Raw genomic sequence first — 23070 nt, 5'->3', positions numbered from 1 at the left:
CAGTGAATAATAAACACGCTAAATAAAAGATTTCCATTTATTCTGTAGATGCTGGTAAAATCTAAATTCAATGAACATAAAAAAAAAACAGTACAAGACTTCACCTTCAAATACAATGACTGCAGAATAGTGGGTGTTACAGGATGATTTGTGCAGAGATGACTTCCAGAAAGATCAACGGATGCTGGAATGGAGGATTTCTGATTAAAAACAAACAAAATGAATATCAAAGCAAATTCATCTTATAAAATAATAATAACCCCTTATATAAAAAAGAAATACATTTAAAATACGTTTTTCAGTATCTCGGGCTTGTATGCATCATTACTTAGCCTCCAAGTCTGAAGAGAAACAACGACAGCAGACTTGGACACACTTTTCAACACACGTTCTGCCTTGAAGCATGTACGCTTCTTTTCCTCATGGCTGTTCACAGGAACACACAGTTTTCTTTTCTCTTACTTTTCCTGAGCTAACCACAAAACTTTGCAGTGAGCCATTGTGTCAGTTCTGTCCAAATAATCCTCAATAAAAGGCACATCAGATTTATGGCCCATAGTTTTGCATAGCATTTATTTTTCCTTGGCACACTTCAAATCTTGTCCTGGACTAAAATCTTTTCATATGTGTCCATAAAACACCAGAGGCATGTTCGGTGTCCCTAACTGCTGGTGAATCACACAGGTCTTCTTTCTGTGCGGTGCTGCCAACCCTTAACGTGGGTCGTACATGTTGGCCAGTTTCTGAAAACGTGGTCCCCAGTCGTTGAGGTAGTCGTAGTCCTGATCTTCGTCAGAGCTGCCTGAAGCGATGGAGCTGAGGCTGCCTGCCAGCGAGCCTTCTCCCTCGTAGTCGTAGATCAGCGCTGTGTCATACGGAGGCACATTAGGATCGTTGTCTGCAGCCTCGAGGCCCTTAGGGAAGACAAATGGCAACGTTTTTTTGAGTTGATAGAAGGTAAAGCAAATACTCCTGGAATGCAGTTTTAATTATAGATGGAGTTTACTCTTGAACCAACGGATCTACTTTTATATTCAGTCTCTGAAATCTACACATGCAAATCCAGTGTAATGGGCTGGGATAATGTGTAAGGCAAACAATGAGGAGATATTTAATTAATATTATTTGGATTCTGTTGAATACATATTAGGATTACTCTTATTTCTAGAAAAATGCAGAAACTACATCACAGACAGTCTCATCTTATTTCAAATAAAGTCCACGTTTATTTTCTGAACATAGTGTCTAATTAAATAAAAATAAATAAATGGCGACAGTATTTTAGCGATCATTTACTTACATTAAAAAAGCACTATAGTTCCATCACACATGTAAATAAAAACTGGATTTCTATAGCTAACCTACTTCACAATTTTGATTGATCTTTTCCTGAGTATGTTCTGCACCAATACCTACTTTAACAGCACATATAATAAACCTACACTTACAGCCAAGTAAGTAATTAGTTTTCTAGTAAGTGTGACTCATCATTTTAGGCATGTAACAATTGATCAGGTTTACTATGGACATATATTTTTTTAAAAGGATCAAAATTGATTCAGCTGAACCACAGATGTTTTGTTTTTATTCATTTATTCTTCTTCCTTCACAATGTAACTAAACTGCCACCATCATTTTGGTTCAGAGATCTGAGTGATGCATTAATATAAACTCAAATGGCTGGTCTTAAGCACAGGTGAACAGTTTGTGCAAAGCTAGAATGTGACATCATTGAGACAGTTTGTCACACATCATGCAGCTCATTTTGGAGCCACAAAAGGCTTCAAAAAACTTTTTTTCCCCCATATAGTAGCTGAGCACTCTCCAAGACCTGAAGATAGAAGAATTTGTCTCAAACAAAATAAAATAAGAACCGTCTTTGAAAACTGAAAATATAGCTGTTCTTTTACAATCACAGCTGTGACCAAGGATCATTTAATGGCATTATAAAAACAAGAAAAGCACTCAAAGAGCGCAGTACTCCGTCAAGGCTGCTTAGTCATATGATTTCCATCGAATAAGTCCCGATAAGTACGCAGCAGTTGATTTGTAGTAGGATCGCAATCATGTGATCGTCAGCAGGCAGCTGACGTAACATCCACATGTTGTCATAGTTACAGTGACGCCGTGCCGCTATCTCGCCATGATAGGGAAATTCTTAAATCCATGGATCCAGACTATAAGCTGCATCACTGCCAACATCTAATGAGGTGGTCCTTGTGTCATTTCTGACCATCCCTGAAAATTTCATCCAAATCCGTTTGTCTGTTTTTGAGTAATGTTACACACAGACAGACAAACAGACAAACATACGGCAATTGTCACATAACTTCGCTGCATTCCTTGGCGGAGTGAAAAACATGAAAATCTACACTTACCTGTCTCATGTTTGACTGTATATTCAAAGGCATGCCAGTAACCTCGCAAATAAAACTGTTGGGTTTATTTTGAAATCTGGTGTTGAATATGTATTTTGACATGACTTTAAAATGAAACGGAACGAAACATAAGGGGCCTCTTACGTCATTGATGTAGTCCTCGATGTCAGTGGGATCTGCAGGAGGCCTCCGTGGGTAAGTTGGGGAGGGCAGGTTATGTGGGGCATCCTTCCTAAGGGGCTGCTTGCCTCGGGGGATGCCAGACCCTGGGTAGAAGGACCCCGGGGTTGAAGGTGCATCATGGGGATTCCACAACAGGTCGATGTTAAAGGCATTCTGTAGGAGGAGAGGAAAAGGCAACAGGTTGATTCTCCATGGGCTGTAATAATAGAGGTAATACACAAACTAGAAAGTCCAACAAAACCACAACAACAAAGCTAATTTACATTTAAATACAACCAGCTACATTGTCTTTTTGTGCGACTGCATTCTTCAACTTCCAACTAATAACATTTATATCAGTTTCACAATTGCTGCAGCCACACTGTACAAACAACACTATTTTAGCCAAACAGACCTCAAAAAAACATAAAGAAATCGTTATTTCTCAACAAACCCTCAAATCATGCAAACCTCACCTCATCCTCCTCACCCCCTCCCTGCTCATCGTAGTTGAACACATTGTCTCGTATGTCGTCTTCTGACTCTCCAACAAGCAGAGCCGTTCCTTTCTTGATATGGTGGCGTCTCCCACAGGAGGTCAAAGCCACAGCCAGCAGAAGCAGCACTGCAAATAATAATTCATTTCTGTTTATCTGATTATACGGCTGCAACTATTTATTTCCGTCATTGTCATACATATATACAATGTCAGGTAGGAATCTTGGCTGAAACACCATATTTTTTAGCATTAGGGTTTTAAAAAAAAATAGCCAAAATCACTTCCAAGTGTTTTTCTGTTAATTATTTTAATTCAGGCATACTCACATTTTAGATTCCCTTATTGCCATTTTTGTGTATTATATGTTGTTCCTCCTAAAACCTAAACTTAAATTTCTCTCAAACATCTCAACTACAACTGTGATAATCGGACCCTGACCGTCATGCATGGTGGAGTCGCCCAATTCAAGGGCTTTAATTGTGGAGATGTGGTTGTGTTTCTGCCCTGGAGGGTAAATAAATGACTTAGATATGACTTTGTTTATATATGTTTGGGAACATCCACAATATATCACTTTACATATGTGGGTCAATATATAATTGTGGGACTTTTTCTATCATAGTTGACACTTTTGCTGTTTTCAGGCCTGAAATCAACATGGCCGCCTATAACCAAACACCACATGGCATTTTTACAGAAAGATTCTTCAGTTTGATATATTGCCAACAAAGAAATATCTGTCATGATTATCTCAACCTAATAAAAAGAACACAATCAAAACATTTTTGAATAAGCTCATTTTATTACTGTTTAGCTAATTAGGAGGTGGTTGTTATTAAATTTGGATGGTTATTTAGTTGACATTTTAGTGATATCCAGTCATTTTTTTATTAATAAGTGATTGTTTCCATAATAAATAATTATGGAATCTGTAAAGACATGATCATAATGAACAGAAAAGACATTAGTTTTGGTTTTTTTTACTTTTAATAAAAATGTATGCAAGACATATGCCATGGACTTCAAAAGTCCCTCAATTATATATTGACCCATGTGTAGAACAGACTGTAAGTTTCATGTAAAACAGATTATATTTTGTTGCAAAAGGAATTTCTGTTGCCAGCAGGTGGCACTATGACTATGATTCAAAACTGACCTGTAGAGCTGTTAAAGCCGGGACTCCTATCAAATGAAATCTGAGGCAAGTGGGAGGATGTCCATTTTAGTTGCAACAATTTTCTTGTTTAATATTGAAATGCTGAAACTGCTGCCTCACCGTGACAACAGTGCTCAATGAGAAGTCCCAGTTTTGATAACTTTGTACCACAAAGGTGTTCAGATGACAAATTGGAAGTCACTTGGCTTAATGATGCAGGAGGAGTTTGTTAAAGTACCGTGGCCGTAAAAAGGTCAAATGACAGGAGTGTGGCTTCAAGGGGCTTCTTTGTTAGTCTGGACATGACACATATGACGACTAAATTTAGCACAAGTAGGTGAAGCTTAATGTAGAGGCTTTAACTTTGAAGTTTTGTAGTGGAAATATCAAACCACTTTACACAGCCAGGCCCCAAACTCGTACCACGTCATTTTTCACCACTTCTCATGCTTTTGCTGAGTTTCATGACATTTCGACCCTCGTTAGCCCTTCAAAACTGCAGATCATTTACAACATGTGTGCCACTTTGTGCTCCTGTCTACAACTAGGGTTATGTTTGCTTATATTTATTGTAAAAAAAAAAAAAAATGAAATAGCACATTTTTAAAGATGAAACTTACGCAGTAGGAGCGCAATACTGGCCATGATGATGATGAGAGCGAAGAAGTTGATTCCCACACTGGAGCCTAAGAGAGTCCCAGCCACTGATTTACAGTCTCCAAAGGCGTCACAGGAACACACAGTGACATTGACCTGAGCATAAGCACCCAAAGCTGGACTGCCAGAGTCTGACACCAGCACTGTGACGGCATATTCTCCAGCTTCCAGCTCTACAAGAGGCTGAAGCACCGAATGAGTGCCTGAAGCAGGAAAAACAGAGAAAGAGACATAAGAAGACATCCTTTATGTACATTCACACCACTCCCTCCCATCTTCTCTCCTGTTGCTCTGTGCTTACTGTTGACTTGAACAACAGTCCAGTTGACTGATAAATCATCGGGTATCTCAAAGAAGAAGGGTGCAGCATGCGGAGGGAGATCTTCATCCACAGCAGTCAGAATCAGACCAGAACTGCTGGAACCTTTGCATACAGAACCACTCAGAGGGAAGAGCTGAGGGGGGAAGTCATTGGTCTCCTTCAGTGTGATGGCCACTGTGGCTGAGGCTGATACACCCCCAGCATCTACACAAGGGAACATAAATGCATGACAGTTTCACAAAAAGCATATTCAGCGCTTATTTCTACCAAAAAAAATTGTCAGAATGAGTCATTCAGTACCTGCATATGTATTTTAAATGCTAGAGGTTAAACAGAATAGGAAAAAATGAATAAACTGACCTGTAACCTTGACAACTGCAGTGTAGATACTGTTTTTAACATGTGGAGATCTCATGTTAAAGGTTCTCCTCGCTGTAATGTCTCCCGTATCTCTGTTGATCTCCAGCCACCTCTCAGGATCTCTGATAATCTCGTACCTACCACACACAGAGGAGAGGAAATCACCAGTTTAATTGAATTATCAGGAAGAGCAAAATACTCCTCATATTTAGCTGCTGCTTCTTCACACCTCAGGTCAGAATTATCAGGGTCAAAGGCGAAGTTGCTCTTCAGTAGAGTCCCAGGAAGCACAGACTCGAGGGCCACGATCTGTATGGGCTCCTCTCTGAAACGTGGGGCTTCATTCTCGTTCACTATGGTGATCACCACCTTGGCGGTGCTCAGTGGCAGGTTGGGAGCCTTGTTGCTCAGAGGATTGAGATTTTCCACAGTCAAAGTCAAGACGTGCTCCTTCTGTGCTTCGTAATCCAGAGGCTGCAACACGACAGTAGAAATCGTTTGTGGAGGGAAAACTTGACACAGCATTGTCATTATACAAGATTTCATGAAGAAATCCACAATAGATTTACAAGAAAGGCCATAAAATCCATATTTTGATTTATTTTTAACATAATTTACCATCTGACATAAAATACAAGAAAAGGTAAATAAGCAACTTTAAGTGGATAACTTGTAGTTTAAAACTGAACCACTAGAGAGTGCCGTTGTGTTGTATCAGACAGTGCTCAGTGCCCCAATGCTTTTTACTCAACCAAGGAATGGAGTGATGTGGCAATCAACGTTGGTTTGTCTGTTTGTTAGCAACTTACTCAAAAACCGACAAACAGATTTTGATGAAAATTTCAGGGAAGGTCAGAAGTAACACAAGGATCAAGTGATTATATTTTGGCAGTGATGCGTCTTTTAGTCTGGATCCACGGATTTGTTAAAGATTTCTGTATCGTCACAAGATAGCAACACAGCATCAGTGTAACTATGACTACAAGTGAACGTTACGTCAGCTGCCTGCTGACTATTATATGATTGCGATCCTATTACAAGTCCACAGCTCCAGACTTATCAGGACTTATCCGTCGAAAATTATACCACGACTGAGCAGCTTTGGCAGACTATTGCACTCTCTAGTGCTTTTCTTGTTTTATATGTGAAGAGAAATACCACACATTTTGAAAAACACACTTTATTTCTGCACCCCAGAACACATCCACCACTATTTGCAAATTTGATTGTTTTTCCTGTAACTAGAATCTAGGGAAGTTTTAGGAAAAAGGACATTTTAATTATGGTGTTTCTGAGATGTAAAACAGTGTTGTAACAGCTTTGAAATGGATGAAGCACACTTTCAAACACTGGGCGAATAGTGTTGGAGCACACTGATTATATCTCCCATTAGATTCTACAATCATGTTATTTTACATGTCTGTGAATTCCAAATCCTTTTCCAATTTCCCAATATTTTCCAAATTCATAATTCCAGACAAAGTTTTTTCTAAGAACCAGAGAACAGAGAAAAAATATCCAATTGCTTGACTTTCAATCATTTACTTAATTAAATGCTGATGTAGGTCAGATGAACTTAAATATATATATATATTAGATTTGTAAACAACATTAATGTACATTACCATTCAAAGGGTTGGGGTCACCGAGGAAAATTCATGGTTTTCATGAAAACTCACACTTTTATTCATGTGCTAACACACTGAACAAGAGTTCTCTAATCATCAATTAGCATTTCAACACCGTTAGCTAACACAATGTAGCATTAGAATGTGATGGTTGCTGGAAATGTTCCTCTGTGCCTTTATGGAGATATTCCATCAAAAATCATCTGTTTCCAGCTAGAATAGTCATTTACCACATTAACAATGTTTAGACTGGATTTCTGATTCATTTAATGTTATTTTCATTGAAAAAATGCTTTTCTTTCAAAAATAAGGAGATTTCTAAGTGACCCTAAACTTTTGAATGGTAATTTATATAGAGAATACAGTTTCTAAAAAATTGTCAACTGTTCAGCAAAATGAAACAGTTTCACAGCTTTTATGATGAACACAAATTGCATATTTCTTTCCAAGAAATGTATATCTTGGATAGGGGGCAAAAAAAAAGGCTAAACAGGTTAACATGAAGATAAAATAAGGAGCATAAAAGTAATAATTAGTCTAATTTTCTATTTAAATGTGACTTTGGATGACTTGGAAACATTTACTCCCTCACACTCGTCTGCCCTGCTGTACCTTCACCACGGTCAGAATCCCCTGGTTGGTGGTTGGATCCGTACTGATGGAAAAGTGGCCATCAGCGTCATTAGAAATGGAATATTTGACCTCCCAGTTTCTTGTCCCTTCATCATCTCTGTCTGTCACGTTCACTCGACCAATCTCATAGTCGTACCTGTTCTCCACTGCTGTCATGCTGTACTAAAGACACCACACACAGAAAAACAGACCACAGGATTCAGACAAGTGTCATAAACTGATTATCATAATATAGAATACCTAGAATCAAATGTTATTACTGAGGAAATCCCCCAGTGTTGTTGTGTGAGACTCACCGATGCAGGGCTGAACTGTGGTGCGTGGTTGTTGATGTCAGATACATGTATGATTGCCACACCTTCACTTGTTAATCCCATGCCCCCCATATCAGCAACCTGTAGTTTCAATCTGAAACCTTTCACCACCTATGACAAAATACAGCTTCATTTTAGTGACATGAATCATCCAAATGAGGATGATGACTTGCATCAAATCTGCATCTCAGTCACCTCTCTGTCCAGGCCAACATCTCTGGTGTAAATGGCGCCTGTCTGGTTGTTGATGCCAAACATAGTCTTGGTAACAGCGTTGGCAGGAATGCTCTCCTGGCCAATGATAGAGTAGCTCAGAGCAGCGTTTTCTGTCATCGGGTCGTCTGCATCTGTGGCTGATACTGACATCACCGACGTGCCTGCCAGAAGTAATTGAAAGTTTTGGTCAGCTGCAAACATCAGCCACTGTGAATCACTTATATGTGGAGCTGCAGAATTTCACGGAGAGCTTTTCAAAACATTGTGTTCCTAAAAACGGAGAAATATTGTGTGACTATATGAAAAAAGTTTGCTTGCCATTAGCTGTGATCTGCTGGTTTTCACCCTTGTGTTGTTTTAGGGTCAAAAATGACCCAGTCACTGTTTAATAGCAGAGAAAAACTCCTGAATGACCTTTATTCAACTTCAAATTCGATGACCCCAACGTTAGAAAACGTGAAACATTGTCTTTGTTTCTATTTTCATCAAAGCTGTACATCACCAGGGTACAAAAGATTGTCTTAGGGTAATTTTTAACTCGGCAGTTAAAATCACAGTCACATTGGACTAAAAACACACCTACATCTCCACACACCCCTAAAACCACAAAGATCCACTGTAGTTGAGTTTTTGTCATTGAATTCCATTTTATGGTATACAGTACACTGTTGTTTCCCTAAAAAAAAAAAAAAAAAGCATTTCAAGCTACTTTCTGCACATTTCTGGTTCTTTCTTAGGATATACAAGCACTATCTCTTGCTAAACAAATAATGTTTACATGTATGCAGTACCTTTAGCAACAATAATAGGGACAATAAACTGTTATAATGTGTGTGACATGATAAAAGCGAGTGGTGTCCACTGATTAAATACAGTCTTTCTGCCTTCTGAAGAAGGAAAAACCCAGACATTCACAAGGTGTGTGATGCATGACAGGTTGTTTCTTCATGTAAAATAGATTTTGGGTTGAATATTCAATTAAGTGGCTTTATTTTAGAGGCTCAGTAAGGTGGGTCATTTTTGAGCTTAAGGACAAAGGGAGTGTACAGAATCTTAAGATAACACAAGGGTTAAAATGAAGACACTTTATTCTGCCTTGTGCAAATGTTTCAATGGGAAATTCACTTGGAATAATGCAGCTATTGAACAATGCGGTCTTGGATTTGAAGATTTTCACCAAGACCTGCAATAAGAAAGCTTCACAACGTCAGTATTCCTCTGAAGTCGGCTTCTAGACATCTGATGGATGGATTTACTCTCTTTTAATTCTGGTCGAATCTGTATCAAATCCCAATGGGGGATATTTGTTTATATAGCTGCAAAATGCTCCTCTGTGTTTACCAGCTAGTTGAAAACTTCGTCCAGCTAACACTTTTTGTTGCTGTTGTAATTTGGGTAGCTTGCATACAACGGGTTTGCTACAAACATCTGCCAGCATCTGGAACACAAAGGCAGCGAAAACCACAATGAACTACAAGACACTTAAAGAAACTGCAGAATCAAAAGTTTATCACCACAGTGGCCTCTTTGTAATATAAAAATATTGACCTTCACAGCTTTAAATTGCTATACTGTAAACAGGAGTATTAATGACCCACTGAAACACCCACTTACCATACAGTATGGTAAAGGTTTTTATAATCCAGTCAGTGCTACTTCATACAGTTTTGAAGCACAGGGAGAAAATTTTAGATGGTTGTACATCTATAATGCAACATGTATTGTGTCTCTGTACCTGGGACTGAGAACTCAGAGACAGTCCCAACAAACTGGCTCTGAGTGAAGGCAGGTCTGTTGTCGTTCTGATCCAGCACCACTATTTCTATGGTGGTTGGATTCTCCAGTCTCTCTCCACTGGGGGACAGCGCAAAGGCTTTCAGCTGCACACAAACACACAGATACAAGAGGAAAATAATTCATTATAAAACATCATTCTGCTGAGATTTCTGAAAATGAATTCTCACAAATCTCAAGCTTTCCGTCCAGCAGTGACTTTATGTATGTGTGGAATCTCTACACAACATATGCTGGCAGGAAGAAATGTTCAGGATGTTTGGTTCAGCATGGCGAGTTACATCATGAGTCATCTGGTCTGAAACACGCTCAAGTCTCTCCCTAGATGCCCGTAAAGGTTCCTGGAAACTGACCTCTGCCTGTTTGTCTTAGTGTCTGACACACTGATATGTGCTTTAAGAGAGAAACATGAAGCTACACGTGCTGCCTCTTCCTGAGCACATTGTGGCTTGTTAGAAGTGCTTCTGGTGGCTCGTTCTTGAAGACACATTTGAGCTGATTTGAAATGTTAATGCTGTCTTACCGTGAAGCTGTTGTGCTTCTCTCGGTCCAGTGGTCGCTTGCTCCTGATTACTCCTGTTTTATCATCAATCTCAAACAGATTCTTGGGCTCCTGGTCCACCCCCGGTCCCTCTAGCTTGTAAATCACCTCACCTGTAAAGATTTTGTCTGATTTGATCTGGACAGAGAGAGGAGATAAAGTCGATGATTATCAAAACCACGTGGGACGGTGGGGGGAGGCTTGTAAAGCATATATCGTAACACCAGATGTGAGTTTGTTGACAGCTAAGAACCTTGAGACTTGAGTGTTTATACTCAGAGAGGACTTTGACTAATGGCAGGAAATAAGATTCTGAACTAATAATAGCAAGGGCTCAATATTTTATGCATTTTGCATGAATGTCTTTTGACATATTGCTTATATAGAATGTACATCACATTATAAAAGTAGGTCAGTGTTTCTTCTAGTTCACTTACTGTCAGAACCTTAACATAACATTTATACTTGACATGTCCTTCAGACTCTGCTCTGTGCAGTGAGCAGGCATCTGTAATGTAATTATAATCAAAAGTGCATGGTGTTATAGAAATGTGTTTAACTGGATTCCGTATGTAGCCTCAACACAGTCCAAGACTAAAATATACATAAAAAGTCAGATATTAACTCCCTGAACCCCAGAATCTGCCAGTGGGTTTGAAAGGAATGCTATCTTTCAAAAAATTGTCAACATCACATCATATATTGGAGCTAGAAATGGTAAAAAGTGAAAGAATGACCTGATTGTCACATGGAAGGTCATAGAATTGTCTTTTTTTTTTTTCAGGAAACCTAACCAATGCTAAGCCTAAAATTGTTATAGTTTATCAAACTTTTAAACTCTACATGTCTCATTTAAAAATGTATTTCATTTCATTTCATTTCATTTATTCTTTTCCATGGTAATGCATGAAAAATCAACAAATGGATACAATTTATAAAGCACAGAATACACACATCCCATGTACAAGAACAGGAGTAGGATGAAGAATAAGTCTTTTTAACTCCTACCCCAGTCTTTTTTCCAAACTCAAACAGAAAAACAACCACAACAAGAAAACATCAGATGGCCACAATCAATCTACAGATCAATTACATCATTATTATTGCTCCTTTGCATAAATGTTAAATATTTTTTCTTTAAACTTACATTTAAACTGCAAAATGTTTGAACATTGTTTCACGTCTTTTTCCAAGGATCAAAAATAAAGCACTTGCATCCTGCAATAAATCAAAAAATTCTGCACTCCAGTGTGCAGCCATGAAGCCCTTTGTCAGCGGTGACCAAAAACAATTTGTGACACAGATTCATATACTTTTGACTGAGCTGCAGGCTGTGTGTTACACAGACTAGATAGGATACAAGTGTGGAAACAAAATAAAAAATTAAGTGATGAAACATCTACAGCTTGTAATGCCACTTTGTTTTAGCACTGGTAACATCTGTGGGAACTTGGAAAAAAGTACATGTTGCTTCAAAGTTTAACTTATTTTGCAGTAATATGAATAATCAAAGAAACTCAACTTTTGTTTTAACCTTTTTTTTTAGTATTTATGGTATTATGAAAGTGTCATACTACGCAAAAGACAGTTTTGAGTTTTAGCCATGATTGTGTTGTTTCTAAGGGGGTGCAGGATTTTATACTGCAATGAAAAATGAGAAGAAGAAGAAGAAAAAAAGCAAGTATTAAGCCACAATGGGAAGAAAACACCCTTGTATCAGGAAGATATATACATATATATATTTCCCATTTCTGTAAAATAATGAGTAAGTATTCATAAAAAGATAGTCGAAATCTGCTAAGAAATGTTGCTTTTTTTATAGTGCACCCATGATCTCTGGGTGTTGTTGTCATGTTGATGTTGGGCAGTACAGAAGGGACCTGTAACTCTTGGACAAATGCATTTCTAAAAAACATCTCTGAAGTCTCTTAAAAACTTCAAATAAACTTTTTTGAAACAACACACTGAATGAGGACTGTGCATTGATCTCATCACGTAACTTGAAAGCAGAACTGAAGGGGATTTTTTTTTTTACCTGTATTAACAAGAGGGAAGATTGGAACAAGAGAAATGTGCTTTAGTGTATTTTCAGATTTGGAAACTGGGAACCATTTAGAAGAGAACTGACAGCAGCTTTTCGCAGTTTTGAAGAGATGAAATTCTGCTGCAAAAAGCCGCAAATTGACATTTTTACCTGCACAAGGTCTTCTGGAACCTGCTTGCTGTTCTCTGACACTCTGATTGGAGGGATGATCCAGTCCCTCTTCACTCTGACCATCCCCTTTCCTTGACTTCTCCATGGGTGAAGGGCCTGAGGAAGCAGCTCTTCATCACTGCGGTGAGGATCTGCAGAGCTCCATACCTGAGGGAGAAAAAGCTACAGTGTGAAACTCACAGGAAGATGTAGTCAGACATCAGCACACATATCACTTTCCACTACTGAGACAAAGGGATACGATGTGCAGCAGTAAGTGAGATCACATGAATTGCATTTATAAACTCCAGTCACTTTCAAGCAGGACACGAATGATATCATTATATATATTTGCAGCTGTTTACAACCGTGCCAAGAGTCTCCCTCAGTGCTACAACACTCCCTGTAGCCTGATGGAATGGTTGTATGCTAGCTGACATGCTGAGGCTGTGTGTAATGTGGAGTCCATGGGATTGTATGGAGCAGCAGGGATGGCGAGCCACGGCTTCAGGTTTCGCTCACTAATACACGTCTTTGTCAGCTTCCTTTGATCTGGGTGCAAATTCATCTCAGGATGAGGCAACACAAACACTCACAATCATTTCACAAGCGCCCCTTCATCACGTTGCCATCTTGCCTGCGTTCACACAAACACACCCACGCACACATCACATGTGAGAAACACACTCACACAGCAGCTGTCGACTATGGATTTAGACCCTGTGCTTTCCCACCCGCATTCCCCTCACACTCACAAATTCCCCTTTATGCTCAGCTCTGCACCTGACTGGGAGTTTGGGGTCACCTTACGGATCTGCTCCGCTTTAGGAATTCCACTGACACACTCATATATGTGCTTTCTCACACACACACACACAGGCGGACATACATTGCCTGTGCATCAACAAAACACCCACCCACGCACAAGCTTCTATACACATTTCCGTTGCAAGTTGCTTCCTGCTTCTCTTTGGGATTTCACTGGATTCAGCACTAATCATATGGTAAACAGCTTAAGGGCAGAATCCACACAACCGGAAATAAATGTAGATTTATGGACTTTCTCATATATCTGTCTTAGTGTTTTCACAAGAGATGTAACTGAATATTGGTGATTAACTGGTTTCACTGGAGTTTTAGCGGACGCAGACATAAATGAGCTGAATAAATGAGGAATAATTTGTGATTTTTTTTGTGAATGGGCTGTGGTCCCTGCCCTGTCTCTGGGGTTGCTGATCTGGTACACCGATCCTCTGGCACGCTGCTGGACAGTGCAGGAAGGAATGGCAACCATGGCGGGCATGTGCAGGCCGAGTCAGAGGGCGGACTAATCTTAGGCTGCTCCATATTCCTGACCCCTACCCATTTAACTTTTTGTAGCCATCATCCTCCACACACTCGCCGAGATGTTTACGCTCACATTCCAGCAGTGCATGTCACCCTCATAGATTCATGCTGATAGTTCTCTTCCTCCATACTTAACACTTCTGCATACTGTACATATGAGCTCTCTAATGCTCCCTGGCACAGCACACACGCATCGTTACTTAACCTCAAAATCAATAACAGCTGCATCACAGTTGCGTTTCCAAAGATAGCGCTTTCTAAGTTTGCGTGATTTGTGCACATTCGGGCATTTGTTGAACTTTGAGAATGCACACAAAGCAAATTGCAGACCAGCAGGCTTTCTTGCACTGAGTACACAACGTTTTATTTACTAAACAAACAACAGGAAATTTAGCTAATGCTAACCACAGAGTTTAATCCATAAATCTGAGAACATGGAAGAAACTGTGTGTGTTTTTGAAGAACTACATTTTACAGAATGATTTCAGAATTTTAGATGTAAATGTCTAAAGTTTAGCTGAGGATGATGGGAATATTATTGATTTCACCTATTTTGCCAAAAACCAAAATTGTAGAGAAAAAAAAATCATCCGTTGGTGGTGCTGCAAGGATTAAAGGATCCCAATCCATTGTTTACTTAGTTGAAGCATTTCACTTCCAAGCATAAATGGAAACCTCAACAGGTGCCACAGCTAAAGTCTGAGGATCACTAAATGAATTAAAGCGCATCATCTGGGGAACCTAAGCTTTTGGACAAATTATTTTTCAGAGTTTTTTTTTAAAGATAAGACAGATAAGAGCTTTATTTCTCCCCACGCCAGGGAAAATTCACATTGTTACAGCAGCTTATGTAGCAATAAACATAGTAATAGTAATAAAATAATAATAAAATAGGAGTAATAATATGTACAGAGATGAGAAATAAGAATGAAACAATACAATATGAGGGGGCTTGAAAGAATAAGTTTAAAAAGTGCAAAGATATAGCAGTGCAAGAATTGCCGTGCAAATTTTATGGTTTGGGACTATATGACTATAGGAGTCCAGCACATCTGATGCTGATGTTGGTGAAACTCCGACTTTCAGAGTGGCTCAGTTTATTCTTTGCATCTGGATACAAATGGAGTTTCAACCATTTTACTCAATGATAGTAAAAGATTAAAGACTGCATTTGCTGAATAATATTCAGAAAAGTTTGTTGCAGTGCTGAATGATTTGTATTTATTACACACAGCTATCATATTCGAGATCATTGATTTGACTCTTGTAAACAGTGGAAAAACAGTTTTTCTTCTAATTACTGCAAGCTTATTTTGCATAATTAGAATGAATAATGATTACACAAATGATCAATGGCCCACTGGCACACAACGGCAACAAAACCTTCCAGCTTTACCAGAATATAAAACACAGAGATAATTGGAAAAAGCACACAATCACCAGAATGTACAGTTTTTACAGTTTGTTACTTTGCACACTTCCTCTTCACACACTCTACATCACTCGAGATGACGCCATGTTTTATTTTTCCTTCACAGTGGCTCCACCAAGTATCTGCACCGTTCTAATGCTTTTACCAGGCCAAGATGCGGTAACACTAAAGTGTCACGTTACCAATTAGACCGGTGAGTGGCTTTTCTGACAGACTGAGTGATGACACCACACACAGATTAACTGTTTTAGAGGCTTTTCCCAGATACTTTTACAGCTTGGCCTTTCACCTCGGACCCTCACAGAAGTATGGACAGCTTGTTTGGGGATGATATGGCCTCTCAGCAAGAACCGTTGCAAGCAGTCTGCTGCTGTAAGGAGTCTTTAGTAAGTCTGAGAAAGTTGGAATCTGCCTCACTGATGTTTGCTTTGGAGAACAAAAGTGTGCTGTCACGTTGGAATTAATGTTCTGGTATATTTGAAGTACCTTAAATTAGGTATCACAATATCAGATTTTCACTACATGATTATTGTGGCTAAAAGAATTCATTTGGAAGGTTAGCTGTGATATCTACAGAAATTTTAAAAACAAATGCTATCAATCAAATCCCTCTTTACCTTTTTTATTTTAGCTTTCCTAGTTCCCTATTTGGGAAATGAATTACACTCAAAATCTGAATGCAGAGGAGAGAGAGTCCGCAACCATAGCAGTGTAATGTGATGTTTATGTGTTGGACTGTCAACCAGATAGTTACTGGCATTGGATTATTTATGACATATTAATATGATATCAGTACTTAACTCTTAAAAAATATCACAGCTATATTCAGCATCAGCAATTTAAAATCAAGATGTGTACATTTGGTCACTAGTATTTGGTGAAATAATTGAAGCAAGATGACCGTAGAGGTTGTATAAGCTGTATCAACAAAAAAAATTAATCTGAAAACATAAAGATCAGATATGCAATGTCTTAACACATCCGAAATAATGTCATACATCAAGAAAAGATTGTACTGATTACATTTCAAAGTCTGTCAGATAGATGTGAAGTGTGTAGGGGTCACATATCACATCCCAGCTACACTCAAACACATAGCGTGTGACTGTAAAATTACTGTCCAGGTTTGCATGCATTGAATCTCAGACATTCATTCACTGAGTTGTCAGAGCTGTTCACCTCCTAAATGCTGCTGCTGCTGCTACAATGAAATACTTCTTGGGCACACATTCATGTGCAATGACGGTTGTCCTTTTTCTGGTAAGGCTATAAACTTCCCAACTTTTACTTTATTTAATGAGAAAATGCAAACGTCGGTAAAATGCAACGAGACTTTAACGTTATTTGATGTTTTGGTTGTTGTTGAAAGCCTAAAGAAATGGTTTAAGGAGTGTGAAAGGTTGAATCAATGCTACATGTGTGGAGAAATGTAAAAGAAATAGACGTAACTGACAAATTATATCAGTTTGTGTCATTTCAAGAACAACGATAAACGTTATGTGCTATCTTTTAACAGTAAGTTATTGGTAAAAGTCTCGTCCTGAGAGTCCACTGTAGCTGTGGAGAGGACTGTGTGTGTTTACTTCAATACTAAATTTCCTCCCAAGAAGTGTTTGAGTGAAACAGTCGTGCAAGTAACTCCAGGAAAGATGGCCCTGCAGCGTGCCAGACAGTCCCTTTGGAAAAGGGCGAGGGGTCGCACAGGTGTCCTGTGGTCACTTCTGTTGCTGGTCTTCAGCTGCAGACATTCAGCCGGTCAGTCACCAGCAGTCTTGTATCTTTGCTAAGTCATGACTGCCTGGCCTGGCATGGACACCCTATTTACGGTGCCACTACAAGTGTGTCTCCCCCTTTGAGCAGATGTCTCAGCTTTAGGAATGCTTGAGCAAGGCTGGAACATTAAGCTAAAAGTAATCAACAGAACCAAAAATATGGAGTTAATGAAAAAATATAAACCAATGTCATCTGACAGTTAAAGAGGTGGATTGAATTAAAGAAGATCATAAACATGGTCTGTATTAAATACAGTAAGGGTAGAAGTCCTCTTGATGAGAAAGAGGCACACATTAACAATACTGTTAATGCAGTGATACCATGACCTGATGAACTACCCCTCTCTTCTGTTTTCTCCGTGTAAAAGCTTCATTTGTATTGAAAAGTCGTTACACACAATTAATTAATGTAAATATTATAAAACTTTTGGTTCTAGATGTGTGGACATCTTTACAAACTCATACTGTTGGGGTAAATATCTTAAAATTCACAGTAATTTGTGAAAGTTTCCAGACATACCAACTACATTGAAATTAATAAATTAAATGTAACTTTGTGCACAATGATGAAGCCTGGGTTTGAATATTCCACATAATGGAGCTGTAATAGCGACTAAATGGAGGAAACTTGAAGGAACATTAAAAGAGGGTTAATAGAGGACAGATCAAATGCAGAAAACTATTTAAAAATCCTAAATAAAATTTTAGCAATTAAAAGAAAAAAAATGTTTTGATTGTATATCTTGTGTTGAGGCCACTGAGAGAACTTCCTCTGCACATGGGTTACTTAAGTTATTCACTAGGGATCCAAAATGGCACAACTGGCCAAACCAGTCATAACACTGCTGCACGCTGATTCCAGTGTTTGACCTCTAAATTGACAACTGTCACCACTTGGTCTTCCATGTGTCAGTCTGGTAAAAAGCATAATGAGGCAACACAAAGAAGCGGAACTGCCCTCACTCTTCAGTTGACCATTTTTTATGATCTGGAAGCTCCCTGTCCAGCCCCCTGAAACTCTAGTCAGTGTAAAACAGCCTGCAGGTATACACACCCAGCAGGACCTGTGATTCAGGCTCTAAATCCTCTGACTGATTGTTTCCGATGAGTGAGACCTCAGCGCCAGTGGTCGCAACTACAGACTTGATTTGTACCCGATTTCATGGTCCAGGAGCGACCCCCACTTCCTCTTTCTGCAAGGCGGATTACAGAGCGGGACAAATGGCATCACGTATGCATCTGGAACAGCTGTGGTTGCTGCCCCACTCCTCACCACAACATGCACCCAAACAGGCCCAACGCTTTCAGTTCAAACACCAGCTCACTGAGCATTAAGGAGCACAACTGAAAGCGATCAGGTGACACTATGGAAGTCGTTGAACTTCATTGACAGTTGTTGATTGTTAAATTAGTTTTATTCTGATTATTTGTCTATAAAACTTGAGATAAAATTCTTGTTTGTTTTCCTAATGAAGCACATATTAAAATAAAAACAATGTCAAATGCACTAGTCAACATTGCACCTGCAACTTTTGAAAATCACTGTAAAACAAAATGTGTGCAGTGATACTCATAGCATGATATATGGTTTATTTGTAGAAATAAGCCTGCAATTGATTTCTCATTTGCGTATTTTTCATGTGTGAGCTGATAGCAATTGTGCGTAGCACTTAGCTATTTATCCTTTCAGACATGCTGGAAAAACAGGGACTAGACTGTAAAAGTCCTCATTAATGATGTAGATCCACTTCAACAAAAATCTATTATGCACTTAACACCTGAAAGATTCAACGGTTGCCCTAAAATAATTCAGCTTGCTCCTTCGTGGAGAACGGTGGCTGAAATCAGTTTGGATTCACAACAATTACAATTGGAATGATGACTTCAAAATTTCACAAGAAATTGTTCTCTATTCAAGCATTCTCACAGAAAGTTCCAAACATTTACAGTTTCTCCACAAGACAAACAAATGCAACTTTGCTGGAAATGCAATTTATGAGTAAAGAGGCAAGCTTTTGGGAAATGCTAAGAAGAGGTTTGAGAAGATTCATGGGAAGCTTTAATGCTTGTTTCTTACTTGGACTGTCATGTCCATTGTAACTGTTTGTAAATCCAGACTTTAGCTGCCCCTTAATGAGCCTCTCTGAGCTCTCTAGCCGACAGGGGGTGATTATTTTTAGTAGAGCATCTCTCTAAAAGCAGATTGTTTCCATTTAGCCTAAATAACTACACTGTAAACAAACTAAAAGAGGCACTTTTTTTGTTATTTGGTTATCACCCCTCTGGGACTTGTAACACCTCTGGCATTTGAAGGAGCAATGTAACCCCGTATCAGCCTCACCACACACAGCTGAAGCAGTCGCCGGTTGTCTGCATCAGACCCGTGGACAGAGGATCCTGCACCTCAAAGGTCATGCTTCAGAGTTTCACTGTCCTTTGAAATCATTCACAGAATTATTTATTCATGCCGATATGAGAGAATCATAAATAGACCTATTACTAAGGACCTGAGGATTTGGACCAAAATACCACACGGCTGAGGCCTCACTGTGACAAAACGGTTTTTCCCCCTAGCTTGTGTCGGTGATCTATCACATGCATGTTCAAAAGAGACAACATATATTTTGTGTGACTTTTTTCCCTAATCAGTTGGCTATAGAATATGAAATAAGGCACGATGGCAGCATAAATTCACCATAAAGACATTTAAGCATGCAGACACTGATAAGTTCTAGGAACTTTTAACAATTAGCCAGGTCAGAGGACCTTGAGAAGATCTGATTTATTCATCTCCACAGCTACTGTGGACTAGCATCTGCAACATTTACACTGACTTCTTAAAACACATCACGACGAGTTCCCCACAAGAATGAGATAGAGGCCAGCTCAGTCATTCACACAACCTGGGCTGCATTACCACTCCAAACACAGAGAGAGACTAATGGTGGTTGGAAGTGCTGTTGATAATAAGTCAGTTTACATTGCCATCCATTTGGTTCTCATAATGGCGTCTGCTGACAGGGGGCTAACTAATGATGCCCCAAGCCCTCTGTACACATCCTCCTCAACACACTCCATCATCCTCCCTCCAACCAGGAAAATGTTTAGATCAGCCGCAGCCTCTGATTGCAGAGCCAGCGTAGTGCCTCTATTGATGAAATTTTAGTTGTTTGGTCGAGGACATCACTCAGGTAAAAAACATAAACTGTATATTTAAAGAGCAGGGCAGCTAAAGGGCTAAATGAAGCTCACACAGAGGAGCAGGAAGCAGAGAGTCTTTGGCTCAGTGTTGGAGGTAGGCTGAGTGTAGATCCGTGCAGCGAGGGGAGCAGTATCAAATGGCACAACTCGAGAGCAAGTGGAGTATCTTTACAGCAGCCTAGCCTAATACTTGTTACTGGGGGTTTATAGCAATCAAAAAAAGTGGAAACGGATATGAACCCTCCATTAACTTAGGCATCTGTGCTCTAATAAAACCCTCCACAAAAGTTCTTTTACAGAACAGGAAGAAACACACTGGCTATAACACAGAAAAGGAACCCCACAACCATGATTTTACTTACCTGACACAACAGAGTCCCCAGCACACACACCACCAACATCCGTCCCGCCATCCTCACTCTCTGCTCTCAGAAACTCAGTCTGAACAGATCTCTGAGTGCCAAAAGACCTGAAGATCTGCGCTGGGCTCCTGAGGGCTCCACTGGACGAAACGGGGCCAAACTCTCCGACTCTGAACCTGTCCCTCTCTTTCCTCCCCTATCCTCCTGCTCCTGCAGTCTCTCTGTCTGTCTCCCTCCTTCCCTCTCCCAGCATCTGTCTCCTCACAGCTCCACCCTGTCCATAGTTGGGGTATGTCTCACAGTGGTGGGGTAAGGGGTTAGAATTTCAGCAGCGGGCCTCCCATGTACCCCTGCACATGTGCTGTCACTCACAAGGCCAATGAGAGAGAGGGACAGAGAGAGAGAGAGAGAGAAAGAGGGAGAGAGATGAAGAGAGACGCAGGGCAGCTGTTGGGGGTGTAGACAGAATCAGTGTCTTCACCACTTAGTGAGTACATAAACTTTTCTTTACACTTTACAGAGAAGGAAGCAGAGAAAAAGGATAGAAAGCCCAAGACGAGACTTAAACAATATGAAATCACGTGTATTTTTCTCTTCTATCTACTCACCAACTTACAAAATGGATCAAAAGCTGTAAAAAGAATAGCCTGACTTTTGGGAAAGTTAATTTCTTGCCTAGACTTAGACACTCACATGTATCTGTTCATTTTAACACTACAGCCAGTTAGCTCGGCTTTGGACGAAGAGTTGAAATGGGGAAACAGACATCCTGTCTCTGTCCTCGGGGACCAAAATAGTCTTAACAGCTCTTCTAAAGGCTCACAAAATACCACTTTGTATTTGTCTTCTTGTTCAAACCCTAAATGATTGGATCATTTTTTCAAAACTGTAGATTCCTTTTACATAAGGTGCTTTCAGAGCATATTATTGCCATGAACAATCACACAAAATGTGTTTTTCTTCGTGAATATGTACTTTTTAATATTCACAAGGCTTAGCTGGCATATTTCATGTGTACACTGTCTTATCTTGAACATAGTCCAATTAATTACTAATTACTAAATTCTAATTAGTACTTAAAGTAATCACTAATCACAGTCCTATAGGAATATAAACAAATGGTATTATCAGTTATGTCTTGAGGGAAATGAAATATCCGTCATTGTTGCTTCACTGTTGATGCTTTTGAGCCAATTTGGGAGAATTTGCCATCCTGGTCACCTAGAAATGGAGCAGAACTTTCAAACATGTTGTAAACAGGTTGTATACATCTCAAACCGATGACTACCACTTACTAATAACTTTACTAAGCTTAACAAATTTGATCCGGTGCCCTAAATCTAATGGAACATGGAGTGAAAATAAAATGAAACAGAACATGGACTGAAAATAAAAGCAAACAGAAGTGGAAATGAAATGAATTCTAGGAAAAATGATCCTCACTCTGTGGATTAAAATGCTGTTACTGGCATCCCACCACCTTCTAGCACGGACTTCGTAGCTCTTTCAAACTGGAAGCGTAGCTAACTAAGTCACAATTCTGGTCTTCTGGGAGAAAATGCATTTCTTAGAAAAGGTGATTAAGAACAGGAACACATTTTTTTGAGACACGGTTGTGAAAAGCAACATCCGCTTTGCTGTTGAGCAAATGAACTGATGTAGCATCTCTAGCATTTTTGTAGAGGACTGTCAGCTAAAGTGATTCTTTTTTAAGTAATTTTTTGGCCTTGGATGGCTTTACTAGACAGGTTAGAAGAGAGACAGACAAGGAAAGTAGGGAGAAAGGGGAAGACCTGCAGTAAAGGGCTGTGAGCTGGAATAAACCCAGGCCTCTACTTCGGGGACTATAAACTCTGTTTATGGGTCGCCTGCTCAACCGGTTGAGCTACCTGGGCGAACAGCTAAAGTGATTCTATTTCTGGAAAAACAAAAGGACTTTTAAATCATTTTGACTTCCAAAAGTTTGAAATGATGTAAAATGCTGTTCTGCGCTATACTTGTAACTCAGGTGCTGCGCCATCATGTTACTGTGACCAACAAGCTAATAAAAGCAAAACGGCATCACTGTGTTCATAAACTTAACAGCAGCTTTTCTGACATCT

At 39.4% G+C, this 23070-nt stretch overlaps 1 protein-coding gene across 3 annotated transcripts in view; it reads right to left on the bottom strand.

Moving 5' to 3' along the window:
- Positions 1-23: 23 nt before the first annotated feature.
- Positions 24-23070, bottom strand: part of cdh15 (cadherin 15, type 1, M-cadherin (myotubule)) — a 57889-nt gene continuing 34842 nt past the window's right edge. For 2 of the 3 annotated variants that reach the window (XM_051944265.1, XM_022201368.2), the window contains exons 3-15: positions 12855-13022; positions 10643-10798; positions 10061-10205; positions 8305-8486; positions 8092-8220; positions 7775-7957; positions 5764-6008; positions 5535-5671; positions 5154-5378; positions 4816-5055; positions 3017-3165; positions 2523-2714; positions 24-914 (exon numbers count right to left, since the gene is read on the bottom strand). In XM_051944265.1, coding sequence (XP_051800225.1) covers positions 714-914; positions 2523-2714; positions 3017-3165; positions 4816-5055; positions 5154-5378; positions 5535-5671; positions 5764-6008; positions 7775-7957; positions 8092-8220; positions 8305-8486; positions 10061-10205; positions 10643-10798; positions 12855-12938 — 2268 coding nt within the window. In that variant the 5' untranslated portion in view covers positions 12939-13022 and the 3' untranslated portion in view covers positions 24-713. Of the gene's footprint in view, positions 915-2522; positions 2715-3016; positions 3166-4815; positions 5056-5153; positions 5379-5534; positions 5672-5763; positions 6009-7774; positions 7958-8091; positions 8221-8304; positions 8487-10060; positions 10206-10642; positions 10799-12854; positions 13023-20968; positions 21226-23070 lie in introns of those variants that run through there. The other variant, XM_051944266.1, reaches the window with a different exon arrangement.

The sequence above is a fragment of the Acanthochromis polyacanthus genome, chromosome 2 (genome assembly GCF_021347895.1).
Source record: "Acanthochromis polyacanthus isolate Apoly-LR-REF ecotype Palm Island chromosome 2, KAUST_Apoly_ChrSc, whole genome shotgun sequence".
Lineage (NCBI taxonomy): Eukaryota > Metazoa > Chordata > Actinopteri > Pomacentridae > Acanthochromis > Acanthochromis polyacanthus.
This window is presented reverse-complemented; position numbering and strand designations above follow the sequence as displayed.